At 49.5% G+C, this 27,131-nt stretch overlaps 7 protein-coding genes across 7 annotated transcripts; 2 read left to right on the forward strand and 5 right to left on the reverse strand.

Moving 5' to 3' along the window:
- Positions 1–291: 291 nt before the first annotated feature.
- N7477_005054 (uncharacterized protein) lies at positions 292–4,808 on the forward strand (the record flags this gene model as incomplete). Its single annotated transcript, XM_056966717.1, has 4 exons — positions 292–1,423; positions 1,464–2,146; positions 2,218–3,010; positions 3,076–4,808. The coding sequence occupies 4 exons, from the start codon at positions 292–294 to the stop codon at positions 4,806–4,808; spliced, it is 4,341 nt and encodes a 1,446-aa protein (XP_056823498.1).
- A 435-nt stretch (positions 4,809–5,243) lies between these two features.
- zrfA (high-affinity Zn(2+) transporter ZRT1) lies at positions 5,244–6,356 on the reverse strand (the record flags this gene model as incomplete). The annotated part of the gene is made up of 1 exon (XM_056966718.1): positions 5,244–6,356. One exon carries the CDS (start codon positions 6,354–6,356, stop codon positions 5,244–5,246), a length of 1,113 nt encoding a protein of 370 aa, XP_056823499.1.
- Positions 6,357–7,858: 1,502 nt separating this feature from the next.
- On the reverse strand, positions 7,859–9,734 carry N7477_005056 (putative bZIP transcription factor; the record flags this gene model as incomplete). Its single annotated transcript, XM_056966719.1, has 2 exons — positions 7,859–8,936; positions 8,989–9,734. The coding sequence occupies 2 exons, from the start codon at positions 9,732–9,734 to the stop codon at positions 7,859–7,861; spliced, it is 1,824 nt and encodes a 607-aa protein (XP_056823500.1).
- A 3,514-nt stretch (positions 9,735–13,248) lies between these two features.
- On the reverse strand, positions 13,249–14,769 carry N7477_005057 (CCCH zinc finger protein; the record flags this gene model as incomplete). Its single annotated transcript, XM_056966720.1, has 3 exons — positions 13,249–13,805; positions 13,874–14,674; positions 14,736–14,769. The coding sequence occupies 3 exons, from the start codon at positions 14,767–14,769 to the stop codon at positions 13,249–13,251; spliced, it is 1,392 nt and encodes a 463-aa protein (XP_056823501.1).
- A 583-nt stretch (positions 14,770–15,352) lies between these two features.
- Positions 15,353–16,608, reverse strand: N7477_005058 (transcription factor IIF subunit TFG2; the record flags this gene model as incomplete). Its single annotated transcript, XM_056966721.1, has 4 exons — positions 15,353–15,721; positions 15,775–15,971; positions 16,025–16,289; positions 16,348–16,608. The coding sequence occupies 4 exons, from the start codon at positions 16,606–16,608 to the stop codon at positions 15,353–15,355; spliced, it is 1,092 nt and encodes a 363-aa protein (XP_056823502.1).
- Positions 16,609–17,270: 662 nt separating this feature from the next.
- On the forward strand, positions 17,271–18,586 carry N7477_005059 (PCI domain-containing protein; the record flags this gene model as incomplete). Its single annotated transcript, XM_056966722.1, has 2 exons — positions 17,271–18,500; positions 18,557–18,586. 2 exons carry the CDS (start codon positions 17,271–17,273, stop codon positions 18,584–18,586), a joined length of 1,260 nt encoding a protein of 419 aa, XP_056823503.1.
- Positions 18,587–20,987: 2,401 nt separating this feature from the next.
- N7477_005060 (uncharacterized protein) lies at positions 20,988–25,395 on the reverse strand (the record flags this gene model as incomplete). Its single annotated transcript, XM_056966723.1, has 4 exons — positions 20,988–22,637; positions 22,701–24,449; positions 24,532–25,080; positions 25,135–25,395. The coding sequence occupies 4 exons, from the start codon at positions 25,393–25,395 to the stop codon at positions 20,988–20,990; spliced, it is 4,209 nt and encodes a 1,402-aa protein (XP_056823504.1).
- Positions 25,396–27,131: the final 1,736 nt, after the last annotated feature.

The following is a 27,131-nucleotide window of genomic DNA, read 5'->3' on the forward strand; positions in this document are numbered from 1 at the left end:
CCCCTATACCTGTATAATTCCGAGTACCTGACTAATAGATCTTTGAGCGGGACCTTTGCCGATAGTATCTAGTGGACGAAGATAGTAATTTTGCAGTGCCGGCACCAATTCCTAGGCTCCACTGCCCAAGGTCCACCGGGCCTAGAATAGGTATATGTCAACTTTTAATGTCTCACGTCCTCTTTTCGAGGTACTCGTAGATTTTATAAATACCCAAAGGCCCCCTTCTTGTATCATCGCCAATAATTTTTCATCCCATTCATTTGTAAACACAGACTGATACTTGCTCCCATGTCGGAGCAGTATCAAAAATCGGACGAAATGTCGTCCCCTGAATCACCCACCGATGAAGCTCGCGAGGCAAAGTACCAGAAAAGCTACGATACCCTCGCTGTCCCCGAGATGAAGCTCCACGAAGCCAGCAGCTCCGAAACCCTCAACGGTCCTCAAACTCCGACTACGCCAGCTCCCAAGAAGAATACCGAATGGGGCATGACACCGCAGGTCATCCGGAATGCGCAGCGTGACGAAGCTGCCGGGTTCAAGCGACGCGAACTTGGAGTGACCTGGCAAAACTTGACCGTGGAAGTGCTTGCAGCCGAAGCCGCGGTCAAAGAAAACATGATCTCTCAATTTAATGTTCCTCAACTCATCAAAGACATGCGACGGAAACCACCCCTGAAGGCGATCTTGTCGGACAGCCATGGCTGTGTCAAGCCCGGTGAAATGCTACTTGTTCTGGGTCGACCCGGTTCTGGCTGTACCACACTTCTCAAGATGCTTGCCAACCGCCGTGAAGGATACCACACCATCAATGGTGATGTGCGCTTTGGTAATATGACACACGACGAAGCAATCAAATTTCAAGGCCAGATCGTCATGAACACGGAAGAAGAGCTGTTTTACCCTCGCTTGACTGTCGGTCAAACGATGGATTTTGCCACGAGGCTCAAGGTTCCGTTCCATCTCCCCGACGGAGCCAAGAGCGTCGAAGAATATACCGCGGAGACCAAGCAATTCCTTTTGGAGTCTATGGGAATCTCGCATACTGCCGACACAAAAGTTGGAAATGAATTTGTCCGTGGCGTATCGGGCGGAGAAAGAAAGCGAGTTTCTATTATCGAATGCTTGGCCACCAGGGCTTCGATCTACACCTGGGATAACAGTACCCGTGGTCTGGATGCTAGTACCGCATTGGAATGGGCGAAGGCTCTTCGTGCTATGACCGATGTACAAGGACTTTCTACCATTGTCACTCTTTATCAAGCCGGAAACGCCATTTATAACCTATTCGACAAGGTTCTTGTCCTTGACGAAGGAAAGCAAATTTACTACGGCCCTGCTGCGCAAGCAAAGCCGTTCATGGAGAATCTTGGTTTGATGTATACCGAGGAGCGAATATCGGTCGGTTTTCCTTTTGCTGGTATTCACTTGCGTCACATGCTAACCTTGGGTATTTCTAGGCGATTTCCTCACCGGTGTGACTGTTCCGACCGAACGAAAGATTAAGCCTGGCTGGGAAAATAGATTCCCTCGGACTGCCGATGCCATCCTGGCTGAGTACAAGAACTCGGCGACATACAAGAACGAGATATCCAACTACGACTATCCGAACAGCGATGTTGCAGCTGAGCGCACAGAGGCCTTCAAAGAATCCGTTGCCTGGGAAAAGTCAAACCACCTACCCAAGCGCAGTGATCTGACCATCAGTTTCTGGGCCCAAATCATTGCCTGCACCAAGCGACAGTACCAGATTCTGTGGGGTGATAAGTCTACTTTCTTGATCAAGCAAGTCTTGTCATGTATAATGGCATTGATCGCTGGTTCTTGCTTCTACAACTCTCCTGATACCTCTGCCGGACTTTTCACCAAAGGTGGCGCTGTGTTCTTCTCACTGTTGTATAATTGCATTGTGGCCATGTCCGAGGTTACTGAGTCCTTCAAGGGACGCCCTATCCTGATCAAGCACAAAAGCTTCGCAATGTACCACCCGGCCGCGTTCTGTCTGGCTCAAATTACGGCCGATTTCCCTGTTTTACTGTTCCAGTGCTCAATTTTCTCGATTGTCATCTACTGGATGGTGGGTTTGAAGCACACCGCGGCTGCATTCTTCACCTTCTGGGCTATCCTCTTTACGACAACTCTGGTGAGTAGATCTCTTTGAACATCTGACCTGCTTTTTTTCAAGTCAACAGATTACTAACCACCAAGAAATAGGTCATTACTGCCTTGTTCAGATGTATCGGAGCCGCATTCAGCACCTTCGAAGCTGCTTCTAAGATCTCTGGAACCGCGGTCAAGGCTATCGTTATGTACGCCGGTTACATGATTCCCAAGCCGAAGATCAAGAACTGGTTTCTTGAGCTGTACTACACCAATCCTTTCGCCTATGCCTTCCAGGCTGCAATGGCCAATGAATTCCATGACCAGCATATTGATTGTGTCGGCCGAAATCTGATTCCCCACGGCCCAGGCTATGAGAATGTTGGAGACGCCCACAAAGCCTGTACAGGCATTGGCGGTACCCTTCCTGGTGCTACCTTTGTGACTGGAGATCAATACCTTGGGTCTCTTCATTATAAGGCCACTCAACTGTGGCGAAACTATGGCATTCTCTGGGCTTGGTGGGGTTTCTTTGCCGTCTTGACCATTATCTACACCTGCTTGTGGAACGGTGGATCCGGCGGTGGCTCTTCCCTTCTCATCCCTCGTGAGAGCCTCAAGAAGCACCAATCCCACAAAGACGAGGAAGCCCAAGACAACGAAAAAAGTGCTCCCCGTACGACCACAGACGAGCCTGTCGAGGTTGGAAATGACAACCTGGTTCGAAACACGTCAATCTTCACCTGGAAGAACCTCACATACACCGTCAAGACCCCTACAGGAGATCGCGTTCTTCTTGATAATATCCATGGGTGGGTCAAGCCTGGCATGCTTGGCGCTCTGATGGGATCGTCCGGTGCCGGTAAAACGACACTACTTGATGTGCTCGCTCAACGCAAAACCGATGGTACGTCCATGCTCAGATTCCGACGTTTGGCCTCAATTATGCTAACACGACTTCACTTTTGACAGGTACAATCAACGGCTCCATCCTGGTTGACGGTCGACCTCTACCCGTATCTTTCCAAAGAATGGCTGGTTATTGTGAGCAGCTGGACGTTCATGAGCCATTCGCGACCGTGAGAGAGGCCCTCCAGTTCTCTGCTCTCCTGCGCCAGTCCCGTGACACCCCCAAGGCAGAGAAGCTCAAATACGTCGAGACTATCATTGATCTTCTCGAGCTTCACGACCTCGCCGACACCCTCATCGGTGCCGTGGGCAATGGACTCAGCGTGGAGCAGAGAAAGCGTGTGACTATCGGCGTGGAATTGGTTTCAAAGCCCAGCATTCTCATCTTCCTGGACGAGCCTACCTCAGGTCTTGATGGTCAATCCGCCTACAACACAGTTCGTTTCCTGAGAAAGCTTGCCGATGTCGGTCAAGCAATTCTTGTCACTATCCACCAGCCTTCCGCACAGCTCTTTGCCCAATTCGATACCCTCCTGCTTCTCGCTCGCGGTGGCAAAACGGTCTACTTTGGAGATATCGGTGAGAACGGATCCACAATCAAGCACTATTTCGGCAACTACGGTGCCATCTGTCCTTCAGAGGCCAACCCCGCCGAGTTCATGATCGATGTGGTCACTGGTGGTATTGAGGCTGTCAAGGATAAAGACTGGCATCAGGTTTGGCTTGAATCGCCCGAACAGCAAGCGATGATGATCGAGCTGGACAGAATGATCGACGACGCCGCAAGCAAGCCCCCTGGAACGGTCTCTGATGGCTTTGAGTTCTCTATGCCTCTATGGGAACAGACCAAGATCGTCACCCAGCGCATGAATGTCGCCCTCTTCCGAAACACCAACTACGTCAACAACAAGATGTCCCTTCATATCATTTCCGCGCTTCTCAACGGCTTTTCGTTCTGGAGACCCGGGCCAAGTGTGACTGCCTTGAACCTCAAGATGTTCACAATCTTCAACTTCGTCTTCGTCGCTCCCGGTGTCATCAACCAGCTTCAGCCGCTCTTTATCCAGCGTCGTGACATCTACGATGCCCGTGAGAAGAAATCAAAGATGTACTCCTGGGTTGCCTTCGTCACCGGTCTGATCGTTTCCGAATTCCCCTACCTTTGCATCTGTGCGGTCCTCTACTTCGCATGCTGGTATTACCCTGTCTGGAGACTGCCTCACGACTCGAACCGCTCCGGCGCGACCTTCTTCATCATGTTGATCTACGAATTCATCTACACCGGTATCGGCCAGTTCATCGCAGCCTACGCTCCCAACCCTACTTTTGCTGCGCTCGTCAACCCCCTCATTATCAGTATCCTGGTTCTCTTCTGTGGTGTCTTTGTGCCGTACTCTGAGCTCAACGTTTTCTGGAGGTACTGGATGTACTACCTGAACCCGTTCAATTACGTCGTTTCTGGCATGTTGACTTTTGGTATCTGGGACGCAAAGGTCACCTGTAACGAGGATGAGTTCGCCTTGTTCGATCCTATCAATGGCACCTGTGCGGAGTACCTGAAGGATTATATGTCCGGCGTTGGATCTATGGTCAACTTGATCAATCCGGATGCTACCTCTGGCTGCAAGGTTTGCGAGTACACTAATGGAAGTGACTTCTTGAAGACTTTGAACATCAACCATTACTATGTTGGATGGAGAGATGCTGCTATCACGGTTCTCTACGCTATCAGTGGTTATGCTTTGGTTTTCGGTCTGATGAAGTTGAGAACCAAGGCTTCAAAGAAAGCGGAGTAGAGGAGAGGGACGGAGTATTGACTCCGGGGTAATCCGGGTGGGTTCGAAGTGGAGGGGAGAGATAGATGGAGATGGAGGGAATGGGAGTGAAGACTTACAAAGATACATAGACAAATAGACCATACACTGTAAATAGACCATAGACCAACATTACAATGGAGTTTTTTGTTTTCGTCACAAATTGGATACAGAGATTGAATTACAAGCCACGAGACAAGTCGTAGTTGGAAGCCTTCCCAAAATTCAAATTCCCATTATTATTTTCAACAAGTCCTAAATACAACATTGGAGTGCATCACTCCACAAGCTAACCATCTAGTAAACAAAAAGGTAAAAAAGGGGTATACAGGTATCATTAAAACATGACAGGAAAATTCCGTCACATTCCACACAAACTCTCCCCTTCATTTTCAGGTCTTCAAAAGCAACCGACACCTAGGCCCATTTGCCCAGCAGAGCCATGATTCCGGCTCCAAGCAAGAGCGAAACAACCATGAAAGTCAACCTCTTATCATCCTGGGTGCGGTGGGGATCAAACAAGAAATCACGCGCCAGCAACTCCACCAGACCGGTATAGATCAAAATACCCGCCGACACGGAATCAAGAACACCGGAGACGACGTTCGCCGTGAACGAGCCCGGGTTATACGTCGTGCGCACACCGAGTCCAATGGCAATCGAAATGGGCGTGGTCAGACCATACGCAGTACACAACATCCAAGGCAACCAGGAATCCTTCTTGAAGGGGATAGAACTCATTCGGGCACCGATACCGAGTCCCTCGAACGATTGATGAAACACGAGGACCGGGTAAAGAGTAGCAAACTCATCACCGGCAACACCGAGGTTCAAGCCAATGATGACGGAGTGGAAGATGACGCCGAATTCCAGGATCAAGAATGCGGCAATCTGCTGCTTGAAACTGCGCTCGATACTCAATTCATCCGACAATTGGCTTTGGCTCTCGAGTTCCTTCATGTGTTTCTTGTCTTGGTCTTTGTCTGTCGCCAGGCCGTGTTCATGGTTATGGCCGTGCTCGAGTTCCCGTCTTGATTGTCTGGAACTCACGCGCTGGACCTCCACGCCCGAAGCCATGATCGGCTCTGGGTCCTCACGACAGATACCATACTTGACTTCGACCCAGCGCTCGGCTCCAAAGTCCATGAGGAAGACAATCATCAGGGAGGTGAGCACGATGGCGGGACACCAGGAGTAATCGGCCCAGTGACCTGTTCGTCCGACGCAGGAGTCGCCGCCAATCTCCCCATACGCGGGGTCAAGAAGATGGATGAAGGCTGTAGCGATGATGACGCCGGCACCGAAGTATTTGGCGAAGAGGTAGACGTATAATGGGATGTGGAGACGAGGTACACGTTTGGCGAGGACGGGGAAGAAAGTCGCGGCGGATGAAATGACGAGAATTACAAAGATCGAGGAGATGCGGGCGCCGAGTTGGCCATTGTATTCGTTGCTTGAGGCATCGAGATAGCAGACGACTTCAGTTGGGTCCGCCGTTGTAAGGTCGACGTTGTGAGGGTCAAAGGTCATTTTGATAATTGTCGACAGAGGTCTCCTGGGTCTTTGGAAAGTGATGACCGGAGGAATCCAAAGTTTTTTTTATACTTATTATCTGGAGCCCTGATGAAAAAGGAAACACAAGGAAATTGTCTTTGTCTGGATAGGATCGACTGTTCATTTTTATATTTGAAAATTCTAGATCGCGCGTTCGGTGCCTCCGAGGGATTGGGGACCTTGGGAGATGGTGGCCCTGGTCGAGCGAGTTTTGGCCCCCGAGAGATGGCGCCGTTTGAGTTAGCCTCTGTGTGATGGTTGGAAAGCGCAGTGGATCTGACGAGAAGTGGTGCCACAGAGAATTGCAAGATCCCTATGCCACAATGGTATGGTGGTGGTATCTTGACTCCTCCGAGCCCTACCCGCGCCCTGTACAACGTGCTCAGGACGAAGAGTATCTGCGCCCAGCCGACGTCAACACTTCTTGGATTTCTTGGTCAGTGCTTGAGTCCAGTCCAAGCTTTTACGGGGGCTTAGACCAGTACATTGTGGTGGATCGCTTTATATCGGGGTTGATTGGGTGTGTCGAGATGGTTCACCCCCAAGGTCCTTCGGTTAAACCTTACAGGTGGAAAACCTTGGAAACGTCGTATTCACGCGGGAAAAATAAGATTGTACGGAGGCAGACCGGAGATGTCACTACGACCGTCTGGGATTGCTCCGAGACATGTAGAGATCGTACTAGGGCCTCGAGCGATTCGGGTTCCGAGGTACTTTGATAGTATCAAGCACACCCGGAATCACACCGAGCAATAGTAAATCGCATCAGCCCTCCAATGATTCCATGATTTAATGATTCAATGATCTAATGAGCGGGAATTCGATCGTAGTAAATTTATAGTCATATCGCATTGCCCAAGGGGGCTAGGTCGTAATATCATAGGCGTCGCCGCCAGTTCAAAAAGGTTTAGAATGGACTCTTGAAAACGAGACCACACCACCTTGAGAGTCAGGATCATGGCGACCCCCAAGGTAGCTTGAACAAAGTAAAAAGGGAAGAAAAAAAGGGAAAAATAAATCGAGGGCACCCGCCCAGAAACGCAAAAGAAAAAGAAAGGCGCGAGAGGTCGTCAGAACAGTCGATAGATCTTCATATCTCGTATCGCATGTCCCAATGTCAATCGATCACTGTCTTCACCTGTCTGTACATCTCATTTCTTTAGTCCATATCCCATGCCCCAAGTCCCCAATATCCCCATTTCCGTATGATATGACAAAGTGTCCCCCTCCCACGCTAATGAGCCAAACACGCTGCAAAACACATCGCTAACAGCCAATAAAATAATAATAAAAAGACACCGAGCAACCAAATGTTGAGAAAGAAGTCGATAAATCAATACACGGAAAGAATGCGTGGTCTAGAGGCACGCTTTGTGGGCTCATTGCTGGTCCTGGTTTTTTTTTTCTTGAATTTTTCAGGGCAAGGACCCTGCGCGAGAAGAAAAAAATGTGGAGAGCTGTCGAAATTCTTGTTGTAGTTAGGCCGCCTGGAAGCCGACTATCTCCTCCTTAATGGGATTAACGCCGTATTCATGAACCATGCGCTGGAAATCGCGGATCACCTTCTGCGGAACGCGCTCCCACATCAGTGAGCGGGAATAGACGTCTGATGTCGAGATATCGTGCATACGCTGCTGCGCGGCAGTTTGGCTGCGCATGGCTTGTAGCGCCTGTTGCAGGTTCGAGGGTTGTTGGGGCTTGAATCCGGCGCCATCATCCTCAAAGGTTGTCAGGGAGTTGTATTGGTCTGCACTGAGGGCAAACACTTGGGCCCGTTCCTGGTTTTCGGTTGGCATGACTAGTGTATCGTGCAGCTCGTCCAGAGTTGAGGAACCAGTTGGGGCGGGACCCATCTGGGCCATCTGCATCCCGGTCATACTCGGACCTGACGTGGCGGATACTGACGCGTGGGTCACCGGGTTGGCGAGCTCGGGTGGAGACGAGGCTAGCACGGCTTTCAAAACATTGGCAGACTCGGCGCGATATTCTTCCGACATTTGGGGAAGGGAATGGCCGGGCAGCACGGTGTTGTTGGATGCGATGTAAGCGCCGAAGAGAAGGCACATATAGAAAGCATTCCAACTGAATGGATGTTTTTCGGATGTTCGTTCATTAGTGAGAGCCTGTGATGGTGGAGCGGGAGCTGGCTCAGGCATCGAGAGACCATTGGCCATACTAAACTCCTCCCATGGGTGGCCTTCCATGCTGAGGTTCTCAAAGCCGGCAAAGTCGCCATGACTATCCGCCATCGAGGGTTTGACGCCTCGTTCGAGTTTCTCAACAGTCTCCATCAGGATATTGTTCTTCTTACGCAACTCGGCTGTCTCGAGCGTGTGCACGCGGATCATCTCGTCCTTTTCCATGTGGAGACCTTCGATGTATTGGGTGATTTGGCCCTGCTGAGCCATCCACTCGTTCTTCTCGCGCTGGTGGTCGGCCTCTCTCTTTTGTAGCGATTGTACCATGTCTTCCAATTGACTAATGGTATGAGTGAAGTGCTTTTTCTCTTCCTCGAGCTTCTCAGTATGAAGCTTTTTGCGCTGACGGGAATCCAAACTAGAATTCGATTAGCGGAAGCGAGCAACCCATCAACACAATACAAACTCACGCTGCCTGTCGATTCCGCAAAAGGCGCTTCTGCTGTTTCAACTCTTTGATCTCTTCTTCGTTGCTTGATTGACTGATCAAGTGGTCGATGTTACTCAAAGTCCGCTCGGCAGGAATCTCAAAGCGGGCATTCTTCTTTCGAATCCCATCTCTTCTTAACGTCAACGGAGACCCATTTCGATAGGACGAAGTCTTTGACTGTGCAGCCTCAGCCAGATCCATCGGCGCCGGCATCCAACCCTGGCTCGACTGCGGGGACATGGCGACCCCGCCAGACTGGAAGCCCATCCCACTCCGATACGATACAGCGCCCATGGGGATCGGACCAATGGGGCCTACCGCACCACCGTGAAAGGGCACAGAACTACTCTCGCATTCTGGGGGATACTGCTCATACCCGGTAGGTGTACATGAGCCGGAGCCAGTGCGAGAGACAGACCAAGGTTGCTGTGAATAGGACTGAGGACCATCGACGGGCATGAACTGTGCGCCGGTAGAGTCCAAGATAGTGTGACCCAGATGAGAGGACTGTCGGGAGTCGGAACTGGCGTGAGAGTAGTTAGACCAGACAGAGTTTCGATGTGAGAAGGCATCCTGGGCGTCGTAGGATGAGCGGCGGGCATCGGAGAGCCCGGGGGAGGTTGGGTCAAGAATCTTGTCGTCCAACACACTCATCTCGTCCTCTTCAGGTACATCTAGTGATGTGGGAGATTGTTGGTAGAAATCAAACTGAGAATATCTTGCCATCGCGAAAGCGAAGAGGCGGTGTGGTAGGTGAAGAGAAGGTGGGGCGGGGGGGGGGGCGAGGATTTCAAGTGGTATGATAAAGAACACAGCAAAAACAAACAGATGCAAAAGAGGATGAAGATGAAGATAGAATGATGATAGATGAGGTCAAGATCGGGAGAGGGGAAACGGCATTATGTAGGCGCATGTGCACTCCGCCGAGGACGGCAGATAAGTACAGGACGAGTGCAAGTGCCTTCCGTGGGTATTAGACTCTCTCCACAAGTACCTTCAGTACCTGCGCTACATACAAGGTGTACCTACGGCGGTCTGCGCGGGAAACGGGGGCCCCCCTCAGTCTGCGTCGGTTCCCTCGATTGGCTGCTCTGTTCATCTTGGGCACGCTTGCATCTGATCACTGTCTTCCTTTTTGGTGCTGGGCCCGACTGGTACCTTTGTTGTCAGCCCGATCTCTCATTCCTCAGGATTATCCAGACTTTGGAGTCCTGGATCCAAGACCCAAGGGCCAGAAGTAGGTGTCTCAGAGTCCAGAGTTGATAGATATTCCGGGAGGAAATTACATCCCACTGGAGGGGCTTATCGATAATCGATAGGCTATCGCTGCTCGGTTCCAACTTCTCCCCCGTTTCCGGTCTGTGCCCTTCCAACGCGTTTCATCCAACCGTTCATGACTCGGTGTGACAGCCCATCTGAATTGTTATGGCGATAGTCCTGGGTGGTCGAGTTGATGGGCGGTTTTGACACTTGCGGATTTCTCAGATTCTGGAACGGGTGCGGCCCGCGGGTGATCCACTCGTCCTTCCACGGTTCTCAGTAATGATGCACGGCCCTGTACTGATCACTCGTCCCCTCCGAATGACGGTCCCCTCCAATCCCCGGATTCCCTGATGACAGGCTCGGACATCTACGTCCAGCGACTATGACATCTTCCTCTTGCTCATTCAAGGTAGTCTGTTCTAGAGCGTCATAGCATGATCCGTCCACACCCAGAGTCGTAGAGAACCACCAGGGCTCCCCATCCGAACATCTGAACTTCGTACAACATACTCTCAGACTAGGACTCAAGGAGTCAGACTAAGTGTTCTAGCGCTTCTGCTATCCTTCTAATCTACGAAGCCGGACCCATACCCTTACCGCTCATCGCCAAATCTTTGAGGATGCCTGTTCCTGTCTTCTGACGCCCACTTTCAATGTCCCAGGTTCTCCCTTCAGTATCCAGGTGCATCAGCCCCTGAGTCCGTTCGCCGTCTATACTTAGCCATGTTAATCTGATGCCGTGATAGGCCCTGTCACCAGGTCGGTCTCCCCGGAGCCTGGCCCCTCCATCTGGCGGTGAATGCACCGGTTCTATCCAATTGAGATCCAGTCCGGCATCGGTGCCCTTTTCCGACTTAGTCATGGTTGAGCTGAAGGTTCTGAGGCTGGGTACTGCAAGGTAGCTGGTGGAATGATGTGACTTCCCTTGTGATCTTGTATGTTGTTTTCGTGCGGTATAGCTGATGACGCAGGCAAAGAGTCGTCATTCATCAGTTGATATACCGGGATACATAACCTGCAAATTGTTTCCACATTAATCTCTTGAAGCTTTCAGAGCTTCATGATCTAGCAATTTGTTGAATGACTCACGTAGACCTACGATCGCTAGCAAAGTACCCACGCCGAGAGCGTATCCTCCACCGCTCCACTCAAACAAAACACGGGTCGCGCTCTGCCCAACGGCTCTGAAACGTTCAAGCCAAGCCGATATTCAAGACAGCCTCACTTTGGTCCCTGCCTGATCGGCCTGCACGGCTCTGTTGGGCACATGGGAATGGGCCCGGGTTTGGGGATAGGAGCGATCCATGAGCCAGGATTGGATCTGAAGGAAGGCCGGTTGTTTGGACCAGGAGTTCCCGGGTCACTTCCTATTCGAAAAGAGGTTTCCACATTTCGTCCTAGCTTTTTCCCAAGTTTGGTCTGATATCCCTGTACCCAATACGGAAGTAGTGGGTTTGATGTTCGCGTCCGTAGACCGCTTGATGGATTTGCTGAGTGTTCATTTTGTCATTCTGGACGTATGACTCATTGAGGTATTTGGAGGTCTTCATGTGAATGCATACAATAGAGGGAATCCCCGGAAGGCCCTTGTGTAAGTGGGACTCTTGTCTTCAGTTTACTACGCCTTCTTTTCTGAGCTTTCCGGACTTGGCCACCGTTTGTACATCATTGCCTAGATAGACTGTTATCTAGCTTCCATTTGGATCTCCATTTCCAAATCAGAGTCATCATCAATTTCGAGTATGCGCTGCAACCGAATCAGATCATATGCGGAAGATCATGATAGTCCGCATCGTACTCGGGCGATTCGCGCTCCCAAGCCACATTTATTTTTCCGTCTAGAACCAGCCACAGACTCCGACTCCTGTTATGACATTTTGACAGAATCAAACTTAGTCTTGTTCTCGACCGTCATCCGGTGGTCAGAATGGGTGCTGCAAATGACGTCGTATTCGTAGCTCATCGCAGGTTGCACCAGCCACATTGCATTACTTCGACCTTCTGCAGTAGTCATAGCTCATGTAAAGCATGCCAGACTACAATGTCCATCATCGAAAAACTTGAGCTGCTCTATAATTTACAAAATTGCAGTAGAGAACGAGCCACGTCATTGTACATGTTGTGTTCTGAACCAAGATCTATACAGTCACCTGGGCAGATTGAGCCGGGTTTTGTCGACTGGAATCTAGACTCTCATCAGAGGGAATTACATCCACCCAAGTAAGAGGCCGCTTCAAGACGCAAGAAATAGAATCTCCTCGAAGGGTGCCAGAGTTATCTGGTTACATTCACTGCCAAATCAACATCCTATCGGAAACTACCCCACGAACCATGCCATCAATCTCAAAAAAAGCGAACAACCCCGGGGACTCCTCGCCCAAAAGAAAAAGCAGCCTCCGAGTCTGACGAATTTCCCGCCCGAGTCCTCCTGCATAGATGACCCAGCTGCATGTCCCTCCTTGCCCCTGACCAATACACCATCCAGGCCTAAACATTTATGACCCTCGCCTCGACTTGGGCAGCTGCTGACGATACGCACGCCTTCGGAAAACACCGAGCCGTCGGTCAGTCACACGGACTTATCGTGTCCTGATGGGTTCCCTGGCTTTGAAGGGAAAAGTCCTTGTATGCAGTAGAAGTCACCAGGACAGTTCCTGTAAGTTCGTCACTATCACACGTTGCGCAGAGCTACCTGAACTACATCTCTTCTTTGTCGCCTACTAATAATTACTCGGAGTTACGAAGCTACGGTCGTGAGAATGAAAGATGGAGGATGTCCTAATTTGCTTTGTATTTTCTTGAATGCGTGAAACACGTCCGGGGGTATCAACAGATCCGGATCAGGATCCAGGTCCAGAACCGCACGAGGTATACTCGATGGCAAAAAGCCGAGTGAAAGAAACGAAGGATGATGAATGAAGAACGGAATGGGCAATGGTGAAGCTATCTCACAACTACAGGGCCAGGGGTCCTAGAACTAGAAGTGGATGAAGTCTTGCTGCCGCGACATCTCGCCGCTGTCCTCACCTCCAATGAGCTCCTCATCAAACTCGTCAGAGTCAACATCATCAGAATCAATAGCGTCATAGTCTTCTTCCTCGCTAGACGGATCAGAGTCATCTGAGCGGTCGGTCTTTGCTGCTGCGGCTGCCGCCTTGCGAATCTGTCCGGCGCGATCGACGTGAGGCAACGTGCATCTCTTCTTGTGGCAAGCACCAGTGTTCGCGTAATCTGGACACTCATGCACGTGACGATCTGGGCAGGTTTCGCCGGCTGCACAATAGCCAAGGGTTGCGAAGGAGCGGCATACGGGCGCGCCGGGAGTGGTGCGAATGTGGGCGTAACGGCATTCGGGGTTTGCGCAGCGGCCTCTAAGGAAATGCATACAAGTTGGGGAGCGGTGGGGTGATGGCTCGTGGGATAGATCGCAGCTCTCACCGGCACTGCACTGGCCTGTTTGGAGGAAGTCTTTGCAAATAGCCACTTTGTTTGGATCGTGGATGAAGGGACATGATGGTCCTTTGTAGCATGTTCCTGGGATTTGGTTAGTCGTACTAAGGGCATGGAGGGCGATGCGGATGGTCCGTTGGAAATCAAAATACCAGTCGTTGTGAATCGCTTGCACAGCTCGTCGCGCTTCTTGACGGCTGTTGGATGTCTAGCGGGTGTCAGCGTCGTGTTCAGGGTGTAAATATTACGAACTGACTTTTTCGAGGTAACCGCTCCGAGGCGGTGCAGATTGCCATTTTTGCTGCGCACAAAGGCCACGCCAGCTACGGTCACTCGCTTCGGCGTGGTATTTGCTTTGTCGGGGTCATCTATGGACTGTAAGCCAGTTCTCAGAGGCAACGAAGGCTTCAAGAGGCTCATACTTGACACTCGCACGAGCTTGCTTCCGCCGCGCATAATCTTGAATGGAATATCATTGACAAGAATCTGGTGTTCGGCGGAGGGTTGCGCATGGGTCGAGACAGTGGAACCTTGCGCATACCGAAGAACCTTTGCCTGTTCACGTTGAGCACGTCGCTCTGCTTTGAGTTTACGAGTCTCTTCCATAGCCCTTGCTCTAGCCTGAGTTTCTTTATCATATACAGCGGAGTTGATCAACTGCATGTGGCGATCGCGCTTCGCAATCCACCCGGTTGAGCTCGATGTCGGACGCGCTTCACCATCATTTTCGCTTACAGGGCCAGGAGACGAGGTAACGCTAGCATTTGACCCTGAGCCTCCGTTGTTCAGAACCAGTGTGCGGTGCCGGTGCGGAGCTACAGGACGGCGGCCTCTGCCTCGCGAGTAGGGAGCCCAACCTTGGTGGCCAGGAGAATGACGCGCAACATGCTGTGAATGATGTGCTGATGGTTGGTATGGCTGGCTACCTTGGGTCTTGTGTCTGTTGATTTGACCTGCGCATTGTTAGAACCGCTGAAACAAGAGTGAGATCGAGCGCATTACCCGCAAGCTGACCAATCTTGGCCAATAAATCCTCGTTTTCTGTCATGAAGGCTTGCTATGGATCTAGTGAATTAGTGAGTGAGACGCAGATGGTTCTCCAGCTTGAGAGCCAAGCAGACAAGAAAGATCCTAGGTGAAAAGTGATGATGTGCTCGGGGAAGTTCGAGCATGAGATGACGGTGTCGTGCCTTGGCCCGCGGTGGCGGATCACAGTGGCGGGTCCCATCACGTGATATTTTTCGGCGCGTTCAGATCGAATGACATTGGAGGAAAGTTAAAGACAGTAAATGCAGGTGATATGACTATTCTGGGGTTTAACGCTTTGTCTCCTGTTTCTTTCTTGTGAATAGTGTCGCCGTTACGCTGTATCTTATCCATGTATAGGTCACCTCGCGTCGATAAATTTATCTATCCACTTCAGATTACATACAAGTAAGGAAGTGTGATTTTGAATTGACAATTGTAGTTAAATGTTTACTGGAACTGTTGGATATTCAGTGACGCTGATTTTTGGAATCTGCGACTCCAATACATCGAGTCGATCAAAAGATGCGCCGCGCAGCATATGCATTAATGGTGGTGGTGTAATCTAATACATGGTGGAGGGAGGTTCACATACTCAAAATTTGTTAGACATTCTCAAATTGAATGTCGTCAACGCCAGATGCAGTTGGTTCATCATCCGAGGCATCGTCGAAACCAGGAGGCAACTCGGCTTTGGCGTCTCCATATGCCGCCATCATAGCATAGTTGCTCTGCTGTGCCTCTGGCTTCAACTCCCATGTCATGGCAAAATCTCCTGACTTGACCAGGTGCGCAACCATCTCAAGAGTCTCTTTGAGATAGGCCTCTGGCTGCTGTAGCTTGGCCTTGAGGGTCTTAAATGGCCAGTACTTGAATTGGCGGAAACAGTCGAAAATGCGGTCCAGCAACTCGTTCTGAGGCATACGTGTAGATTTGTTCTCCTGGGCTTTTGCCTTGGAAAGCTTCGTGGTTTGCTGTGAATACGTAAGCAGGCTGCTGTAAGGAGAGTACGATGTCGAGAACATACCACGAACGTGTTTTTCTCCACCGGTAGGGCATGGCGGTTTTGCATGAATTTTCCGGGAATCTTGTCGATGAAAACGGTCTCCTTTTTCGGCTTGAGGGCCTCTAAGGCTCGTTGCTCCGAAATCCGGCGGAATTCTTCGTTTTCTACCGGCAGGCAATTGAACTCTTCGCTGACCTGTCCCACAAGTGCCGTGTGTTCTAGTTCATGTAAGTGAGTTTTTCTCGGAGCCTGCAGTCTCGGCGACACATACTCGGCACAGTCTTCCGCACATATGGCTCCCATTTTTTGCCCTGCTCTCTCCTCCGTGCCTCGCGCTTCATGGCTTCGTACAAAGCGGAGCGATTCTCGCCAAAAGTTGCCATCCGATTTTCCGCACCAGGAATATCTTTTTCCGTGAAAACGTAGGTATTTTGTGTCATGTGCGAAGCATTTACTGTGTTGATCGTTTGTTGTTGCAGAGTGTAGTCTTTCGGGATGTTTTGGTTATCTGGGCGGTCGTGAAGCCTCAAGCTGACCTAACGTGGGACATGTGAGATTTGGGAAGACGAAGCCAAAAGTCTGGTCATGTCTTACCCGTTTCAAGTCATTCACTTCTCCCTCTATCCTCACTGTTCCAATCTCAATTTCTTCATCATCGTCCAGTTGCGACCAGTGCTCCCACAGCTGTCGAGGCAGACGAGACATCCACACGTTTTGCGCTGCCAGAGTGAAGTCCAGATCCCCCGCATCTTCGTAGAGGTCCTCATCATCGATGTCTGCGAGCACAGTGTCCTTGCTGTCTGGGTCATCCTTGATGTACATGGCATCCGGATCTTGCTTCACTTGAGCCATCATGGTCGATAGGCAGGGCGCTGATACCGTCGTCGATTGTATGATACGAGTTAGCGTATGCGACAACGGAAAAGGTATCAATAGACCGAGTACTCGTGAATAGGACGAGAAAGGGCGAAGTTAGAGGTGCGCCACAGGCGGGTGAAGCTACAAGTCTGGGTCGGCCCAAGGCGGTGAGGGGCGGCTCTTTGGATGACTTCACATACTGGCGTCCACGGTGAGAACAGCTTAATGCGAAAGCTTATATCGAAGAGAATAGACAGGCTTGAGCTGTAAGGAAAGTTATCAGGGATCCGCCGCTAAAGAAAATATGGTAAATATCGGGATTTGGCCTAGCAATGCCGATAGCAAGTGTTCCGCGAGTCTTCTCCGGGCATGAATCTCTCCATCATCAAAGTTTCCATTGTCAGGATGGAAGCTGTTGCCTTTTGAGTCGTGCCATACCCCGTGGCCTCATTTTACTCCTCCTTCACTCGTCCTTGATCAATTTCCCAGACAGAGGTTGTTATGAAGAGTCGGCGTATACTAAGCCGCTCTCCGTCCTTATCGATAAGCCGTCACTCATCACCCACCATTGCTCATTCCGACATCACCGTGTCTGCAGTCTGGAGTCTGTCAGGCAGCTGCATTTGTCTTCCTTTGTCTCTCAAGCTATACACCCCATCATGGCTTCTCCGCAGGTCACCTCCGCTCTTGCAGCCATCGAAGCCACGCCCCACCAGGCCACCAAGCTCCAGCAGTACAACGACCTGCTCAATGATATCGTGGCTAGCTCTACCGGCGACGAGCTCGCCCAGGACATTGTCTACTATCTCGACTCCATCCTCAATGAAAATATCAGCATTGTCGCTACACGACCCCTCCTCGACTCATTTATCGCCGTTCTCCGCAATTTTGACCCCGAAGTCAAGATTAAAGTCGGTCAACACGCTGTCACATTACTTCAATCTCGCGCCACCTCAGTCGAAGAACAAGACTCACAAATCCGTGAAATATTGGCCGAGGCATACGAGTCAGAGGAAGAGTACACTGCCGCAGCGCGGGCGCTTTCGGGCATCAACATCGACAGCTCGCAGCGGCTAGTCTCTGACGCAGCCAAGGCTCGACTCTGGATCCGCATTGTGCGGTATTATTTGGAGGATGATGACACTACAAGCGCTGAAGCATTCTTGAATCGTATCAAGAACTTGCCCAGCAAGCTTGAGGACCATGATGCAAAGCTTTACTTCCAGCTGTCGCAGGCGCGAATTCTCGATGCTCGGCGTCGGTTCTTGGATGCTGCGCAGGAATACTTCAGTGTCAGTCTTGCTCAAGGTGTTGACGAGAGTGACCGGCTCACGGCCTTGTCGGCTGCCATCCGCTGTGCGGTTTTGGCACCTGCGGGTCCGCAGCGTTCACGTACTCTCTCCCGTCTCTACAAGGATGATCGTGCTTCATCTGTAGAAGAGTTCTCTATCCTCGAAAAAATGTTTCTCGATCGTCTCTTGAATCCCGATGAGGTTGCTGCATTTGCTAAGAAGCTCCAGCCCCATCAACTCGCTGTCACTGCTGACGGCACCACTGTGCTCGACAAGGCAGTCATTGAGCACAATCTTGTCGCTGCGAGCAAGCTGTACGTAAACATCTCTGTTGATGCGCTGGGGTCGATCTTGGGCCTTGTGGAGTCCGCCGAAATGTCTGCTGGTGAGAAAGCGCAGGACTACGCCGCGAAAATGGTGGAGCAAGGCCGTCTCAGTGGTCAGATCGACCAGATTGATGGAATAATCACATTCGACACAGAGGCTGCTGGGTCGACTGGTGCGACTGGCGCCAACCTGCGACAGTGGGACCTGGGTGTGCAGGAACTTGCTGAGGATGTTGAACGTGTCGCCGCTAGTATCACCGAGCGCTTCCCGGTATGAATAGACCATTCCATCGTTTACGATCGATACTGACTGCTTTTGCTCGACAGGATTTTGCTACTAGCCAGATGGTTCAATGATAACAAAGAACTGATAACATGATACCTCTACGAATTGATGCCACTTAAATGTCCAGTTCCCCACTCAGTAGTTCCAGTCTGTCACAGTGCCAAGTTTTTGCGAAGTAAATTCAAGCAAATAGTGGCAAAGCCGGGGCAGTCGAAATAACAGCATGTAGTGTTCTGGAGTAATCCATACTGCTGTCGCACCCGAGGTCATTCTGGTTCCATAAGGCCTCGATCATGCGTTGAACCAAGGGCACATGGCTTGATCGGTGCAGCGGCTCTTGTCCCGTCTTCCATAAAGCCTGTAGAATTTGCAAGCGTTGCTCATCTTCACTGGCCTTGCAGGCTAGAATAAGCATCGGCCAGGCACTTTCGCAAAATCCGAGATTTTGTAGAATTAGGATTCCCTCCCTCACTAGCCTCCTGTGGTGGAATGAAGTATTCAATACCTGAAATACTGCACGATCTAGATATATAAACGTCGCACACCGATAAAGATAGGCAAGCATCCCTTGTCTGGTCGACGAGACTCCTGCTATATCATGGAATGTCCCATTTTCTCCAACTGCTTGTTCAAGTCTTCTTTTGAGCTCGTGCATGTGCGCAACATCAGATTCGTCTTACGTTAGATCGCCTTCGTCGTATACCGATGGTCGTTTGCATATAACGCGCAGCAGATCAAGGACTTCAATGGGACATGTAATTCTGTTTGACATCTACCTGAGTACTAGCCAGTATACCCGAGCGGACCCAATGATCAGAAAACTCACATCAGAGCCATTGAGTGATGACTCTTTGGGCCGTATCGCTAATGGACCCTTGCAGAAGCTGTCCACCGCATCTGCCTCGGCCCAATGCCGAATGCTGAATTTCGAGACTACTTCATGGTAGTAGATCCATTCCATGAGCACCGCGCTCTCGTCATGATAGAGTTCAACTGTTGCTGAAGATGCGTCGATGATCTTCTTGGCGCCACAAAGATAGAAACTCCAGCATTTCTTGGGACTTGATGTAGTACAAAGCTAAGAAAAATCAGCTACCTTTGCGCATTTTGTATGAAAGATGATGGGCGATACTTCATATTGGTATAAAAGCATTGTGGCGATAAGGTTTCGAAGGACGTTTCCTTTGTCGATCTGTATGATGTTTTCTCGTAGCATCGATATGAGTCGGTGCTGGCGGGCACTACTTGTCGAGAGACCTTGAAGTTGTAATGATGCGATGGCAAATATTCCTTCTAGAACCAAGTTGGAGGAAAGAGAGGAATCGGATAATGCCACTCTCATGATGAAATGAGCTAATGAGTCGTCGATGACGGGTGTTAATATTTGCGATTTGCTTTCGTTGACTGCACCACATTGTCAGATATTGTCTTCTAATGAAAATTCGAGGAATGACATACAGTATTGAAGGAGAAGAGTGTCATCTCCTCCGAGGTGAGAGGAGGGGAGATATGGTATATGTGGTACTCTCAAGGTATGCAGATAACGAGCTGCGTCAATCTCATTTTAGCCAGTCCGAACATGCGTCCAGGATTCAGTGATATAATCCTTACCGATGTTCTTTCTTTATTCAAGTAGGTCTGAAAGTAAAATATCCCAGTTAGAGGTATTCAAGAATCAGTAACTGTATCGCCTTTCCGCCGCCACGACGCTCTTCTCAGCGCATCTGTGTCATGCACTAATGCCCGCCGTCCATCACCTGTTCGGGGCCAAGAAAGTTGAATGCCATAGCCTCGACATGCTTTTTGTGCCTTGGTGCAGTTGCCGCAGACTGGTAGGGCCAGATCACATCTGACCTTGCGTGCTGTAGTGATTGAGGCAAGTCAGCTTCGGCGGTGGATATTCATCTGATCACAAAGTACCTCTGCACGTCCAACAGCCTTTGGTTCCCATTTTGGCAGAGTCACTTTAAGATATTGTTCCACACTCTGACTATTAAAGTAAGTGATCTTTTTCGCCTCGATGTGGGGTCCAAGAGCTTAGTCCGGGACCGTAAGCAGTGATGACAACTTCGACGCTTCCATGGTTCTGATGGTGGAACAGTCTGAGCACTATTGAAGACGTGCAATTTGAGATGTAATCTTAAATTGACAGTTCCTGGGGTTTTTTTCACGGTTGAAGTCTAGAGTGCATGATTTCTACCAGCTCCTTGACTGACAAGGCCTTTCGCGGGTCTGGTAGCTTAAGGGTCACCGAATGTCTCCGTCGATCTGTAAATTCCGTTCAATTCGAAGGTGGTGGCACTAGAGGCATGTAGACCGGACAATGCACGGCACATTTCGGCTTTGCTTACCTGTTTAAGAGCTCACAAATGAGCATCATCCTATTAATTCTTTGTGATATTTGAAATTCTCAGCATTCCCAAGTATCCATGTCTAAGGATGATGCTCTTGAATGCTATACCAACGAAGCGATTATGCTAGCTTGATCTTCCAGTCTCTCCTAAGCCGCTGAAGCCACTCTTCAACCGAAAGAATGTGTTCCCCAACCTTCACATTCCCAATACCGATTTTCTCGCGGTCGGCTGCGTCATATGCTGGGACGTGTAGCATCTCGTGGTCCTTCCCACATATTTCTTCAGAGCCCAAGGTTCCTTCTCGGAGCTTTTTCAAGCAGCCTTCGTCAAACTCAACATAGTCGCAGTCCCTACAAACGTAGATGTCGTTGGCGAACGTCCAACTCGTCCCACAACGCCCATCACATATGTCATTCATTGGCCCCCGAAGCTCCGTCGCTTTGCCCTTCGCTTCCGAGGAACTATTCTCAGTCTCGAGGTGATCGCGTGGAGTAATCAAAGACCACGCGGCGAGGGAGTCGGCATCCTGACCCGCAAACATCAGATGCATTGCCAACCCATGATAGCCCTGCCAGTCATTGAGCGGATCATCGTCTGAAAGAAGATCAAGATACACCTTGATAGGAGCCCGCAAAGTATCCTTGGCCTTCTGCTCGTCGCCTTGCAATGCGTACCATCGGGAAATAAGCCGCATTGGATACGTCTCATCGAAATCCTCTTCCCAACAGCCTCGAATCGACAAAGACGCCATCTCCTCCAGATGTTGTAAATATAGCCCAGCAGTGGCGATATCTCGCCGAGCTTCTTGAAAACAAACAATCGCCATTTTCTTGCGTACTAGCTTCTTCACGATTGGAAGATACGATGCGCTGGGTTCGTCCATCTGCAGAATTAGTATCCATTGGTCGATAGCAAACTCTCTATGCTCCACGGTGTTGGAAGTGTGGTTGTAGCACAGAAGCGCAGCCCTGTGCATGAGTAAGGCCTGGCAGACACGGCCAAACTCCTCCTCAACGAGGTCCCCAGTCTGTCTACCTTTGGTATATCGCTTCTTTGCCTCATCCACAGCTACCTTATAGCTATCCAGAATGATATCAAAGTTATCTGTCTTATAAGCTAGCGCGAAGATAGCTTCATGGTATTTCTCGTTGTTGTAGTGGGCGTGGAACGCTTCTGTGCGATGATCCAGTCCCGTTGTTTCGTTCGTCGAATCCTGGCGCGATTGTAGGAATTCAAGCAGACCCTGGTAGTCATTGTTCTCGTAATGAAGCATCATAATTGAAAGCGCCGCTTCGTAATCATCTGGATTTTCTTGCAGAATGTTCTTGTAAATTGAGAACGTCTGATCTGCATTACCCGCCTCTTTGTTCCATTCGGCGAGGTCGCGGGATATGTTTATGAGGTCTACTTTCGCCTCTTCACCCTCTGCTGTCTCATCAGACTCGTAAGACTTCTTCGCGGCCTCCAAGATCTCGATCGCCGTCATGTAATCCTTTTGGGAGGCAAAGCAGTCTGCTAGCCCCCATTGCGAAATCCAGTTGTCGCTCTGGAGTGAGGATGCCAACTTGAATTGCCTAATGGCTTCGGGGTACTTGCCAAGATCTCGGAGGGTGCGTGCCAAGTTGCGGGTCTCTTCATAGCCCAATTCATCCAATCCGATCTGGCGCTGTACCCATTGTGCAGCATCGAAGATCTGAGAGGCTTCAATAGTTTCCTTCCGTGGAGTGGCTGTGAATCTCTTGACACTCGAATCTTTACGATTTGCAATCTATGGAACCAGTCAGCTAACATATCCTCAAGTATTTTGTAGGGGCAATGATGCCGCTCGGACCTTTGTGAGATACCCATGTATCGTGGCGAAATGGTAGAGGATGCCTTCTGGGCCTTCTTGTAACCATCTGCGCCCCAAGAACCGGACGATGTGTTCGAGAAGATCTGCGTCAGGCTCCGATTTGGAACTCAGACTTCGCACCCACTTGCTTTGCTCATTTGAGAGGTTCTTCGTGACGGCAGAGTCTTGAAGCCATCTCAACACGACATCGGTTAATCCATCCTCATAGATCCACATTGATCGAAGCCAGGTGTTTTCTGTGGTCCACCATTGCGCAATAGCAGCTTCGTCTGCAAATATCTCCACTAGCCGAGTACCAAGGGCTGTTTTGACTTGTGGCTGTGTCAGTGAAGGATCGGCTTCCTTGAGATGTTCAGCAAAGTAGGTGACTGCATAATCGAGCAATGGAGCTAGCTCTGGCGTCTCCCTTGAGCAGATGACCTCTAAGCAATCTGCCAATATTCTCAGATTCGCTGTTTCAATATCAAATCCAACGCGAACAGTTTTCCCCTTGAGCTTTCGTTGGAAAAATTCATGAAAGCCGAATTTATTGAACAACTTAGGGTCGCATACAGACTCCAAAAATCGCCGGACAATCCTGACCTCAATCTCATTGACGTCGCCAGATTGGATCAGGTCCTGGACATCTTCAGACTCGCCTGGTTGAGGCTGCGTTCGCAGAAATTCCTCGATAGATTCAGAGACAAGCATCACGTTTGAAGTTGGCGGGGTGACTCTGGTGATAGGATGTGGTTCACCATAGACCTGAAGCAGCGAGGAGTACTGATTCGTGATCTTCTCTGCTAGCGGTCGAAGAGAAGGCTCCCGAGCTTTAAGGAAAAGGACTGCCTCTAACTCTTGAAGGCTGAGTATGCATTTGGCAAGCACGACCCAGGCGAGGAGACTATTAAGGTCAGAGATATCATCGTCACTTAATGTTTCGTTCAAGAGCTCCATTTTCCTCACGATCGTGTCAGATCGGTTCCCTCCTGATCGAGACAAAATATCCCGAATCTCGCCCGGGCGCTGCTTTCCACTGATTTCATGCAAGATCAGACCAACATTAACAAAATCGCCATGCGTTTGGGTCATGAGAGCCTGTAAGATCTCCTGTCGCAGATGAAGAATTTGATGTGATGAACCACTGAGAATGTCCATCTTGTTCATGCGATCGGTAATGAAGTTTCGTAAGTCATCAGTGTTTCTCGAAGCCACGTCAACAACGGAAATTCCATCCCCGATTTGCCTTTTGATATTTCCTATGGTATCATCCCGCCCAGAAAGCAGAATACGGAGCTTGAAGCGTGGCCAGGTCTCAGATACTGCCTGTAACTTTGCCAGAAGTTGGATGAAATCTTTGAGATGGGCCTTATCCATCTTGTCAACGCCGTCGAAGAGGAAGAAGAACCTTGAGTCGCTCTTGTAAGACTTTGTAAATAGAAGTTCCCAGAGGCTCTCTATCTGATTCACACCCGATAGCTGAACAGAAGTCAGGTCCTTGCGATAAACGATATCGGTGTTGGCAATCTGCCATGCAAGCACTTTCAGAGCTTTGGTCAGAGATGCATCATTCTGCTCGTGATCAAACATGTAGTAGGCAGTGGAGGTGCACGTCAGATCCTCGGTAGAGTGGGCATATTTCTCTTGCAAGTCCTTAACGATGGTGGCGAAAAAGGAATGACTTGCCATATCCTTCGGCTCCAGAGATTCCGAATATAGAGAAGGATGAGTCCTGAGTGGAAACCCATGCTGTAAACAATGGATCACTCTTCAGCCAAGCCCCACTGCCTTGGACTTGTTCATCCAGAAGGCGTCTGTAATTTGACTGAACAAGCTTGTAGCTCTCACTGGGAGTATGAAGATTAGAATCGATGTTCTTCAGAATCCTTTTGGCGGCACTATCCACGTCTCTTTTCTTCTCAAAGTTGATAAGACTATCCACAGATGCGCTGATTTTCCTAGTGCCATCTCGATTCTCGATAATCAACTTCTCGCTGATCTTTTGTGACTTGAATCCCAGCGTTCCTCGCATTTGAGATTCGCGGTCAACAAGGGTAGCCAAGCGACTCAGCTGGCCGCTGACGCCTTCGTCGCTGTCGAAGGCAAAGACTTTGAGCGCGGTGAAGATTTTATGACCTTTGAGAACTTTGATGGACAGTGCACAGATGTCGACGAAGCATACCAATTCCTCGTTGATGATCTTCCTGAGAGAGATATCGACCGCGTCTGGGGGCAGGCGCATGTAGATTTTGCAGCGCTCAAGTACATCCGAAATGCGCCGGAATAGCTCTGCCAGACTGCTGAAGATGCGCTTGTACTTGGCTCCAGTACTAATAAGATAAGAAATCGCATTGAAACACAAGTTACTGGGGGCAAAAACCTATGATGTAGTGATTAGCGGATGTACCAGTCTTCAAATTGAAAGCACACCGACCATGCTAGCACCCTGAGCAGCTATGCCCCCGAGGACCGTGATAAAGGTTAATGTCTTGCCGATCACGTCTTTCGCGACTTTGTATTTGTTGTTTCGCTCATCATCCTCATCTTGATTTGTTTGAATCTGGTCGAGCACCTCATCAACTGTGTATTTGGGCGTTACGGTGAGGTCAACTTTGGTTGTGTGTGCGAACGACGCGCACACCCGGTCCCACGCCTCTTGCAGGTTATATTCCTCCTTGACTTCAGATCTAGACATCGCACAATATGTCAAGTATATTTTCGGCTGTAAAAGTGGAGCTGCCCAATGCCGGTTGCCTCTGCGTGGTGCTTGGAATCCTTTGAATGCGAGCTGAGTGCTGAAGTGGGGGATGGGACCAAACGCCATGAACTTCGGCGCATTGCCGGGTTTATAATTCTCGACTGTTAGTAGCTGAAAGGCTGCCCAACCACAAACCGCCTAAGTTCAGCTGTTAACATGAGGGGTGTTTCAAGCCAATGGAAGTAAGCCACGGCCCGTCCACTCGCTCGCCAAGCCGTCAGCCGTGGGGTTATGCTTATTTGGAAATTCAAAGAGCTCATTGCAGAATGATGTGTCAGTTTTCCTTAAACAAAGTGGGGATTTGGACTATCGTTAGTCTTAATCTGGAAGTAGGACTTGACAACATGAGAGGCAAAATGAAACCTGAAGTTGAATATTTAATCATGGTGTTTACGCTATACCAGAAATGGCTGCTCGAGCAGCTATACGAGGTACCCACCAAACTCTTCAAAGCGGAAAAGCCGTTGATCCGAGCTTAGTCGATTAATTGCCTCTTCCGGTATATTGCCTTATAAACCTAGATCGAGTTGATACTAAATGCTCACTATAGAGACACAGTGCACTCGATGAATATATACTAGGCAACCAGTGAGCCAAAATTCTGCCTGTGACCTGCAGGCGTCCGACTGTGCAAACTACATAGGGGGTCAAAAGTCTGTTTACATATCTGAATTTATACCCACTCCCCCTTTTCTAATTAAACTTCACCACCCCATATCTCCACCACTATGAGGTCTTTCGGCATCGAAATTAGTGGTAATCGGCCGCGTGGAGCTGAGCTTTCGGAAACCACTCGTGCTGCTATTGTTTATGCCCTTGAACTGGGTGGAAAACCCACCCAAATTGCAAAAGATCTATATGTGTCGCGTCAAACTATCTACAACACCAAAAACCACTTCCAAAAGCATGCACACGTTAAAATAAACCCTCGATCAGGCCGCCCACTGAAGCTTACCCCCTCTAAGCGTCGATATGTGTTCCGTCTAGTACGCCGTAGCCCTATAATAAGCTATAAAGCCCTTTTGATTAATACCGACTTTAAAGTATCAAAATTAACACTAAAACGCGTCCTAAAGCGCTATAATATCCGTAAATAGGTTAGCAAGAAGCGTATCTTTCTTAAGAAGTATGATACAAAAATTCGACGCGCCTTTTGCCGAAAATAGGGTAGTGTGCTATATTTTAATAATGTGATCTTTTCCGATAAATGTTCCGTCTAACGTAAGTCAAATTCTATCCACTAATACGTATTCTTATTTAAGAATGAGCGATACAGGAAGGATCTTGTGAATCTTATAAATTATAGTAAAGATATCCGGCAGATAGTTTAGGGATCTATCTGGCTTAGTGGTCGCTCAAAGTTAATAATTATGGAACGCGATGCTTTTTCGAAAAAGAACGGCTACACCACGAATTCATATCTTAATACCCTCGAGGAAGCGCTCCTACCTATATACGAGCCTAGTATAATATTCTAGCAAGATAATACGCGTATCCACGTGGCAGAAATTGCAAAAAGAATAGTTCGAAGAGCATAGGATATAGGTAATAGAATAGCCGCCGCATTCGCCTGATTTAAATCCTATTGAGAATGTCTGAAACTTACTAAAATTAAAGCTATTCGAGCTTTATCCACAGCTTGCCCAGCGTAGGCGTTCTAAGATAGATTGGAA

The sequence above is a fragment of the Penicillium maclennaniae genome (genome assembly GCF_028827695.1).
Source record: "Penicillium maclennaniae strain IBT 15551 chromosome Unknown utg000004l:1.0-3007600.0:1.0-3009580.0, whole genome shotgun sequence".
NCBI lineage: Eukaryota > Fungi > Ascomycota > Eurotiomycetes > Eurotiales > Aspergillaceae > Penicillium > Penicillium maclennaniae.